The 10,252-nt window shown below is 52.7% G+C and overlaps 2 protein-coding genes across 3 annotated transcripts in view; both read left to right on the top strand.

Moving 5' to 3' along the window:
• The first annotated feature begins 1,916 nt into the window (after nucleotides 1-1,916).
• On the top strand, nucleotides 1,917-3,082 carry NHLRC4 (NHL repeat containing 4). Its single transcript, XM_042864582.1, has one exon. It carries the CDS (start codon nucleotides 2,204-2,206, stop codon nucleotides 2,789-2,791), a length of 588 nt encoding a protein of 195 aa, XP_042720516.1. The 5' UTR covers nucleotides 1,917-2,203; the 3' UTR covers nucleotides 2,792-3,082.
• Nucleotides 3,083-4,049: 967 nt separating this feature from the next.
• PIGQ (phosphatidylinositol glycan anchor biosynthesis class Q) overlaps nucleotides 4,050-10,252 on the top strand; it is a 31,242-nt gene continuing 25,039 nt past the window's right edge. Inside the window, exons 1-2 of one of the 2 annotated variants that reach the window (XM_042864372.1) lie at nucleotides 4,050-4,112; nucleotides 6,161-6,852. In XM_042864372.1, the coding sequence (XP_042720306.1) occupies nucleotides 6,188-6,852 (665 nt within the window). In that variant the 5' untranslated portion in view covers nucleotides 4,050-4,112; nucleotides 6,161-6,187. Of the gene's footprint in view, nucleotides 4,113-4,275; nucleotides 4,621-6,160; nucleotides 6,853-10,252 lie in introns of those variants that run through there. The other variant, XM_042864374.1, reaches the window with a different exon arrangement.

A 10,252-nucleotide genomic window follows, 5' to 3' on the forward strand; every position in this document is an offset into this window, starting at 1 on the left:
ACTTGGGCACCTTGGGGCCTTTCCTCCTCTGATCCTGGAGGAAAGACACCTTCTGTCTGGGCACCAGACCAGCAGGGAATAAAAACTGGGTGCACCAGCCCTTGTCTTGCTGCTTCTGGTTGTCAGCACAAGAAGCTGTTGTGTTTACCCACATTCAAGGGCAATTGTCCGTCACTAACAACACACACAGCACCATCAGCCCCACCACCCTAAGCCTGGCCAGGGAGCAGGACAGAGCCAGCAGGAGGGCAGCATTGCTGGGAAGGACAGGCAGCCCCAGGACATCCAGACTAGAGGTAGGAACTGGGCTCCCGGCTGTGCACAGTCACTGAGCTGTGCTGGGGATGGGGTCACGGCCAGCAAAGTGGCCACTTGTGTTTTTGGGGTTGTGGTGGCTGGCAGCTTAGCCTCTTGGCTAGTAACTTGCTTTTTACCAACTCTGGAAGCCAGTTTATTGGATTTGAACTCTGCTCAGTTCTTCAGCAAGACCCCGATGCGCCATGGCAGCAGTGTGAGGGCTGGAGGAAGGCTTGGTGCCATCTCTCAGCTCCCTGCTGTCAGGGGCTGAAGCACACTTCCCCTGCACTGAGGGAAGAAGATGAGAAATTTGTCCTCAAGCCACAGATCCAACAGGAGGCGGATTCACACTCGCTCTCATGTAGTTGCATTTGGAATTTCTACAGATACTTGGGGAATGATGTTTCAGACGTTTGCAGTGTTTGCATTTGGGAAGGATACACCCAGTATGCCTCAGCCCAGCACAACCCTCCAGTGCTGGCTTGAGGAAGGATTACTCTTGCAGGCAGTGTAGAACAGCAGCCAGTCATGGGACACAGGGCAATCAAGGCGGAGCAGTGGCTTGCAAACAGAACAGCTGAATGTGTCCTTTATAACGATAATTATGAGAACATTTAAAGCAAGGTTAACTTCTGCCTCTCCAGGATCCTCACCAAGGTCACGTTTCTCTTAGCAGCTCCTCTCTGCTGAAGAGCAGGGCTGTAGACTCTGGGTTTTGCAGGACCCAACCTTCATATCTGTGGTTGTAAAACAGAGTGGGCAAAAGAGAAATTGTGGTTGCTGTGCTGGCTCTCACATCTGAAAGAAGGTGTAACCCACTTCTGAAATGTTCGTGGAGGCTGAATCAGAGCAATACCTCTCTTTTTCCTCCTGCTAAGGCATTGGCTGTTTCCAGAATACATTGGTTTGGATGGAAAGAGGCTGCCCTTAGCAAACACACGCCCTGGCCAGGTGTGAAATCTGACCCACACGGGAGTGGAGGAAAAGTTATCCTCAGCCAGTGCAAGCAGGGACTGAGCATGGCTTAGGGAGATATGGCTTAGAGAAAATAGGGTAAAGAAGTGTGAAGGACCTGAGAGAAGCTGCTGATCTTAAGAACTGGAGAGATGGAGTTCAGCCCAGTGCACTTACACACAGGGCTGTCCCTTCTGCGTAAACCCTCAGGACAGATCTGTCACTCAAACTGGCATTGAAGCCCATGCACTGTTCTGGTTGCAGATCCAGCTTTGCTCCCCTTTGATTTTTGTCCCTGTGTACATTTTGAGCACATAATTAGTGGGCAGGACTGAGCTGTTCTCTGTTGCTTTGGCGTGAATCCAGCCTAGCACCAACACCTTGGTCCTGTGTATTCAGCAAGCACCTGAGCTCAGAGCATGTCCCTAGAGATCGGTCAGTAATAGGCCTTCCACTTACTCTAAACAGGGATGAGAGTCTCATCATGGACTCCACTCTGGAGACCAGCCAGCAGAAGGAGAAGCTTCTGAAAGCCCTCTACACCCTTCAGCTGAAGTCAAACACCACTCTACAGACTGCCAGCCCGCTGCTGAGCAGCCAGCAGGGCATGGGCATGGTGACACAGCTCCAAGTCCACCAGCTGGCAGACAAGACCAAGAGCCTGTGTAGAGACCTGGACAACATCAAGAACCTCCTCCACTATCGTCAGGATGAGCTGGTGCGGCAGATCCCCAACCCCACTGGCAGCCGTTATGGGTGTGTAAGTGGAATCCATTGCTCCCGGGATGGCTCCATCTATGTGACAGCCGAGGGTGCTCCCTGGGTGCACGTGCTCAGCAGCACAGGCCAAGTGCTGAAGTCCCTGCCCTGCTGGCAAACGGGAAGGGAAGGTGGCAGCTTTTTGCCAGAGGATGTGACCGTGACTCGGGCAGGAACGGTGGCCGTAGCTGACATGACAAATGGGGCTGTCTGGGTCTTCAATCCTCACACCACCCCCTCCAAAGGAGAATGGATAAAGATTGGGAAGTTTGGCTCCCCCAGGGGTGTTGGAGTGGACTCCACGGGCAAGATCTTAGTAGCAGACTATGCCCAAGGCCAAGTCTGCAGCTTTGCACTGGACCATGCTTTCAGGACACTGAACATTTGCTCAGTCCCCAACCTGCAGGGCCCTCGCTATGTCAGCCCGGCACCCCATGGAGGCTTTGTGGTAAGTGAGGAGTGCGGAGACGTCAAGGTGTTCATGAGCAGTCATAAACTCGTTTGCTCCCTCAGCAGCAAATACGGACACCAGTTTGGCAACCCGGCGGGGGTGTGTGTGGATGCAGAAGGCAGTGTGGTGGTGGCAGATGAGCAGCACCGCACCGTCCATTTGTTCCCAGAGAGCGGGGCTCCCATCTGCCTGGTGTCCGCAGGGCTGCGGAGGCCGGCTGGCGTGGCCTGCTCCCCCTTTGGGCACCTCTTCGTGGCAGACACAGGTGAGAACTGTGTGAAAGTCTTCAAGTACCACGTGAGGCCCCGGCTGCCCTTGGGCACCCTGTGACAACCTTCAGAGTGGGGCCGGTTCCACCACAACCCTGCTGAGCTTTGGGTCCGCTGGTGGGTTGCAAATGAAGGCGCTCCTGTTGTCCCTGCACTCAACCACCTTGTTGCCATTCAGCTTTTCCAGATGGCAGAAACAAGGACTACAGCGACAACGGTTCAGCTCCACCCTTCCTGGATCCACCAGAGTAGCTGAAGGGCTGAGATAGGATGGTGGGCATGGAACTGCCTCCCCAGGGCAATGGGACACTGCTCAGACAGAGGGTTTGGGTTTGGCCGGTGCTGTGTGGGGCCAGGGGTTGGTACTCATGGTCCTTATGGCTCCCTTCCAACTTGAAGGATTCTCTGGTTCTATAAAAATTGATGGTGTGTTGGTGCCTTGGAAACTGACCGCCATCCTCTTGTGTGTCTTTTCAATGAAATAATTCCTTCTCTCCCACACACGCCCATCTTACCTGGCCACGCTTCTGCCTCCCTGATGTCCAAGGCGGAGCACAGCCAGAGGGGTAAGGCCAGGACAGAGCTGAGTTTGCGGTACCCTCCAGGAGAACATTAAAGGAAAGGTAACAAATTCCATGCCACATTCCTGACCTCTACAGGGAAGCAGCAACTACTGCACAGAGCGCGTTTCCTATCTGCACGTCCCATTGCTCGCACAACATTGGGGCTGCACAGTTCAGGAGCCACGTCGCTATCAGCAGAGAGAAGGCAAGGTGTGGTGGCACAGGGAAGGCTGTTTTCCTCTCCTGCTCCGGCTTATGGCAGTGCAGGCTGCCCCACAGCTCCGAGGCTGCAGCTGATGCCTCCGGGCTCCCAGGGCGCTCAGCCTGGCTGTGCTGGGTGCACCATTGTGCACACAATGCTGTGATCTGTGCCCCATAGCTGCCAGAGGCTCTTATCCCGCATCCCAAGCACGCCCCACTGGATGCCCCTTCCCATCGCGTTTGGTCAGCAGGAGGATAAGCCAGGGACAGAGTGCGGGGAGAGGCTGCGAGGCACCGCGAGGCACCACGAGGCCCTGGAGCCGAGCGCCGTGGCCACGAGAGATAGCAGGACCGAGCGCTGGCGCTGCTTATCTCACGGGCTCAGCAGCAGCTGCGGGTTACACCGCGCGGCTCCCAGCCCTGCGAGGACGCCTCGGGTCGGTGCTGCGGGGCGAGATCCTGGAAACCCAGCGCGAAGCGGGGCCTGGGGAGAGGGGCGAAACGAGCAGTGCGGCGGGCGGAACGCGGGACGCCGGGCTGTGGGGCCGGCCGGGCACAGCGCGGTGCGCAGGCGGCGTCTCCGAGCAACCGGCACCCGGAAGCGGGCGGCGCGGAGCGGTAGGCGGCGTTGGGCCGGAGCGGGGCGCGGGGCGGCGCGGGGCGGGGGGGCGCTAAAACTGCGGGCCGCCGGCGGGGAGCGCTGCGCTGCGGGCGGGACGCGGGCGCGTTCCGTTGTGTGCTGCGCTTCCAGGCCCGGCTGCACCGAGGCCGGCGGAAAGAGCTCGGGGTTCCCGGGCAGGGATTTAGCTAGGGCTGCTTCGTCCCCTGCGCGCCCCGAGCGGCCCGGCATGCGTAGAATGGCCTTGTCACCAAAGGAAGGCCCTGCCGTGGTCTGAGCCCCACAGCTCAGCTGCCCAGGACCCATCCGTAGCCATGGGCGCCTCCAGGGATGGGCGCCCGCAGCTCCGGGCAGCAGTGCCAGCGCCTCACCGCCCTCTGAGTGAAGGATTTCCTCCTCCCATCTCAATCATCCCTCTTTTAGTCCAAAGCCGTTCCCCCTCGTCCTGTCGCTGTCTGCTGGTTGTGTGCTGTGCTAGCAGCAGGGGCTCCATTTTTGGCTGCAGAGGTATGGGTGCAAGGTGGGAGTCGTGCCCCTGGTTTATTTCCTTCTACCTGGGGTGTATGTGACCCTTAGCAAAGGGATGGTGCTTGTGCAAACAGCACAGCAGCAACTTCTTTCCAAAAGAAACAAATGTGTGATGCAGGGACAGGTTTTATTTTAGACTTTTTTAGGACCAGTCTAATTAATTGGCAGCTGATTTTCACTGTTTTCCTGTGCATTTCAGGCGTTATTCTAATTGAGTGTCTGTCCTTTGTCTTCATGATTTTCCACCCCAAACAGCAAAACCACCCTCATTTGGGCTGTGTCAATAGGAGTGGATAAGCAGGATGTCCTGTTTTTGAGTCTGTTTGGGTCTAATGATTGTTAGGGTTTGGTGATGCTGTTTCTCAGTTGGACTGCAGTTTCCTCATCTTTCCCATGCCCGGTGCTGCACCTTTCCAGTCTCAGGATGTCACACCTCCCAGTTTTCTACTTTTGATATGTTTTCCCTTCCCAATCTGCTGGAGGTTTGAAGGCCTTTGAAAAAAAATACAGATTATTAAAGGTTCTCTCAAGATGCTCTCAGGCTCCACGTCTCTACAGTTATCCTCGGTCATAGAGGAGGAGACATCATTCCTTCTGTGGGCTCCCAAAGCTGCCCTCCCCATGGGCCGGAGCTCCCAGTACCTGCAGATGCTGTGCTCAGCAGCAGAACCTCCCTGAGCACCCTGATAGAGGGAATGCCCTGGGGTGAGCTTCTCAGTGCTCCTCTGTGAGCCATATTTGCAGGGTTGTGGGCCTGGGAGCTGCTTAACCACGTGCCTCTGCTGCTGCCCCATCACCTACTCCATTCCACTGCAAATTGCCCGGTGCTGAGATTTACTCGATCAATTGTCCTGTATTAAAAAGGGAGGAAAGAAACCAAACCACAGGGACCTGCGCGCTGTGCATCCTCTGTGCGTGTTATAAATACACTCCGTTTCTCTTTCCGACTGACTGGGTCCCTCGCAGAGCAGCCAGCCTCGGGGGCTGGGGAGTTTTCACATCTCTAACAAAGCACTGAAGGACAGAAAAGGACAACGGGTGCCAGATGCCGATTGTTGTGTGCGAGCGCTCTCCTTACAGCAATTATATTTCTGTTAGAAACCTTCACCTTATTTAAAGAGACATTGTCAGCTGCCCTGAAGCTTCTTTTAATAAAAGTCTTATGAAGCCATTGAGGTATTTTCTTAATGACATCAAGAAAAATACTTCAGGTACGGAGCACTGGTAAAGCAGAGATGCCTCTCCTGGTTTGGGATCTTGCATCTAATGAATTGAAGCTGCTTTATAAGCTTCAATCAGTCAGTCATTGTAGTCTGCTTGCAACAAACTTCTTGTCTTTGTTTCTAGGTGAGAGGAGGGGATGAGTGCTGTGGCCAGGGCTGTTCAGTGTGTTTGTTACCGAGTTCAGCTCTGGGTGCCTGGGTGATACAGGAGACCTCCTTGCTGGTGACTTTGGCCAGCTCATGTTGTCCTTGCATCTAATCACCACTCCAAATTCTGTTTCTGTGTCTGTTGGCAGGTGTCCCATCCTCCAGGGATTGCTGGCATGGTCCTTAAGGTCTTCTTTCCTTCGTGCTGTTCCTCGGCAGAAAGCGGCATTTTGATCGGCCGCTGGATCCCAGAACAGAGCTCTGCTGTTATCCTCGCCGTGGTCCATTTCCCCTTTATTCCTGTTCAGGTGAAGCAATATCTCAGGGAAGTCCAGCAGGTGACTAAGGTCAGCATTTCTGTGCTCGGCTCATGGAACAACAGCAAACAGGAGAAAGAAGAGAGCCTGAGTGAGTTCTTGGAAGACCTTGGGACGATATTTTCTCATGAGCCATGGATTCAGATAAGCAAAGAGGGAAACAGCAAATTCTGGAACTGTTCTACCCTTCAGAAACAGTCTGACAACCACAGAGAAGAAGAAATCATCTTAGTGTATTATGACCAACGTAAAGTCATGCTGTCCCATCTGCACCCCCCCTTGGACACGGCTGACCTCGGGGCAGAGGATGCCTCCAAGCTCTCTGCCATCTTTAACACAGTTGCAAGCAGCAAGGTGCTCTTCATGACAGACAGATATGATGATGGGCCCATTAAGATGACCCACTGGCAGTCGGATGGCGTTGAAGCAAGTATCATTGTGGAGCTGATGAAGCAGGCCTCAGTGCCTGCCTGCATGCTGCTGACGTTCCTGCTTTCACTTGTTTCTGGGGTCTGCAACAGCAGGTGAGTGCTGCAGCCTGCTTGCATTCGGTGAGGAGATGTAGTTTTTGTGTGTAGGCATCGCAGAACACTGTGAGGTTCCTGCTAAAACTCCATCAGTATTAGTCACAGTGCATCTCTTGGTGCTGCTTCTAGTTTCAGGTACCTTGCAGGCAGCCAAGAGGAATACTTTTCTGATCTCTGAGATCACCAGTGTGCAAAAGGATGGGCTCATGGTGACAGGCAATGCCAGCTGTGGCACAGCTCCTTTCATGCTCTCTAACCGTGGCAGGTTGTGGGTCAGTCTGGTGGACGTCCTGGGCAGTCCCACCACATCTGCAGACCTTGTGCTAACCAGTCACACGTCAGGTTCTGTAGACAACAGCAGGCTGAGAATCTCCTGAATAAACCTGCTGTTGGAAACAGGCTGCTGCAGAGCTGCTCTGAAAGCATGGGGAGCTCCACTGAAAGCACAAGGCAGAAACCCTCGGACACCTGGAGGTGTGGGGAGGTTTTCTGGGGAGGCAGTGAGCCGTTGCCCATGTGCAGCAGGGGTAGCTCAGTCCCGCTTCAGTTTCATCACGGCTGAAATGGTTTTCCAACTATTATGTGGCTGGCAGACTGATGTGAGGGTTTTCTTAATGGCTGGATAGCTGAGACTCTTCAGTCCCTGTTTGCTGTGGAAACCTCACTGACTGCATACATCATTTAATAGTATGTCTGAACCCATCACCTCTTGGACCTCGTAGGAGGTTGCAGGCAGAGCTGGTCTGTGTGACGCCTTGGTGGGATCCTGCTATGACAATGGTGAAACTGAGTAGGATGCTTGAAATGTAATGCGTGGCAAATATGTGCTCTAAAGAGGAATTCTGAGCAGATTTGAAGGGCAGGAGCTTCTGCATCCAGTGCTGAATAACACGGCTGGTCAGCCAGCAGCCAGCCTGGTGAGTGCCAGCGTGCCAGAGTGGGTGCTGCAAATCAGCTTCCAAGCTGCAAGGGGACACTTTGATTGATCAGATTTGGATAACAGCTACTGCTGTAGTCATGGTTAAATCTTCTCAAGTGCAGCCTGAGGGTATGGGGAGCAGACTCTTTTAACAGGTTTCTAATTGTATGATGCTGTCATGAAAAATTACAGCACAGCTCTTCATATGCAGAGATTTACTGAGCAGTTGGGTTATGTGCACTGGTACATGAGGGGAAAGCTGTCCGTTTTTGGACTACTCTGCTGGAAGAGATTTAGGGTCAGAATACAACCTGTTGTAATCAGGAGCCACCAGGGCCTGCTGGGGTGGCTGTAAGATATTGACCATGCACTTGGCTGTAAGTGGAAGTGAAGGCAGAGCTTTGTGATTGGATAGAAGGTATTGAAGTCAGCTCCAAGGGTCCTTTTTTTTGGCTGTGCATGGGCTGTGTTCAACGACTAACAAGCAGGGTGATCCTTTTCTATCCAGGCCCATTGGGATTCAGACTTATGGTCAGCTTAAGCCCAAGCCTCACAGCTCTCCGAAAGGCCATAGCCCAAGCATAACATGGGAGTTTGAGCCTGTTCCTTGCAGCCTGGCAGGCTGGACACAGAAAGCCACAGCGTGTTTATCAGCAGCCATTCTAATTTCAGCTTTTACTAAGCCCAGTGTGGATGTTTGAAGCCCAAGCAGCAGCTTTGCTAGCAGCCAGCTGCACATATCAGCAGGCAGAATGCAAGGCTTGCTGTGCTTAGACCTGAGCTGAATTCGTTCTTAACCTTGGGACATAGATGGAGGTTTATTTCTGCTTTGTTTTATTCACCTGTAGCACCTGCATGATATTTTTCAGTGGTTTCAAGTATCACTCTCAATTTATGACAGAGATTCTGCTCGACCTTCTAAGTCATTCAGTGCAGTTTAGTTCCATTTACCACTTGGTGTAGTACAGCTGAATCGTGCCAGTATCTGCAGTGCAAGAGGGGTTCAAGGATGGCATGTGTAAGCATCCTACCATTCCCCTCCTCCCTGTGCAGTAGTGTTGCTGTTGGATCAGGGATGCTTCCTGAAGCACCACTTGCTCCAGGAGAGCTGCTTTGGATGGATTCCTTGGTTTGTGTGGGGGTTGGATCTTCCTGGGGGAGGAAGTGGAGGAGGCCTTGTTGCCCAGGAGCACCACATGCAGAGGCAGCCTGAAATGGGACTGGTTGGTAATGGAGCCATTCTCCAGTGAGGCTTCTTGGGTGCCTGCTTTCACTTCAGAGGTTTTGTGTCACTCAGGCTTTGACTTAGAGGAAACGAGCTACTGGGGTACATCATGTTTTGGGGGCCTTGTGGACAGGTTGCTGTTTGCCTGGAGGAAGGTCCTTCCCATGGGCAGCTTGGTGATGGGTTCTCAGCTCTGAAGTCTCCTTCTTGCCTTTGCTCTGACAACTTCTCTGTCAGCAGTTACTGCAGTACCACTTTTGTCCCCAGATCTCTGTGATCCTAAGGGACAGTTGGATCTGAAGAGCAGGAGGAGGAGTTCAGTGACATCTGCTCAGGCTGCAGAGGCCTGGAGCTGCTGTGGAGAGCCCTGTGTTGTATGTTTGTGCTGGGTAAATAGGGAGGTAGCATTAGGAATCAGAGAAAGTGAGCGCTGACATCAACCCGACCTCACCAAACGCGCTCTGATCTCAAATGAAAGCATTTCTTCAGCACCACCTTGTGCTTAGCAGTGCCCAGTGCAGCTCAGCATTCGGAGCGTGCAGAATTTCCCCACCACAGGCAGGGCTCCAGGGAGCTGTTTGGAGCAGCAGGATGGTTTGTATTGGGGTAATAAACTGCATGCTGTGCTTTGTCTATTCTAAAAGCCCTCTTACCATGCTCTTAATGACACCAGGACCTCTGTCTGATGCCTCACCCAGAAGGGAGGCTTTGTTCCTGTGGTTTCTAGGAAAGAGCAAAAAGAAGCCGGGGGGCTCTGCTTAATGGGGCTGTAATGTCTGTGTGTGATCTGGGCCCCAAAGACTGCTTTCCTTGGGATATCTGGAGAATCCCTCAGCCCTGGGATAAAAAAAATAATACTGGAAACTGAAGATTTATTCCTGCAGGCTATGTTAATTTATTTCCTTCTATTTGGAAGTACCCCAAAGGTCTCCTGCTTAAATAAGGCAAACATGTATCATTCATATTTTATGTGTACGGTTTGGTTTTCCATTGCACTTACAAAAACCAGTGCATATACTGTGTGACAAACAGGTGGGAGCATCTACGGCGATGCAGAGTTGCTATGCATAGGGAAGGAGACCACGCAAGAAGTATTTTTGGCTTTCTTTCTCATTACTGTTGCAGATGGGAGTTTCCATAGCACATCTTGCAACTATTATATCAAGGTTTATGCAGCATGTTTGTATTTTTGTTTAAATGAATGTGTACATAGTGACTTGACAAAGGAAGAGTGTAAGTGGAACAATTCTGTG

This window comes from Lagopus leucura, unplaced genomic scaffold, assembly GCF_019238085.1.
Source record: "Lagopus leucura isolate 7727_CA_CO unplaced genomic scaffold, USGS_WTPT01 Super-Scaffold_760, whole genome shotgun sequence".
Lineage (NCBI taxonomy): Eukaryota > Metazoa > Chordata > Aves > Galliformes > Phasianidae > Lagopus > Lagopus leucura.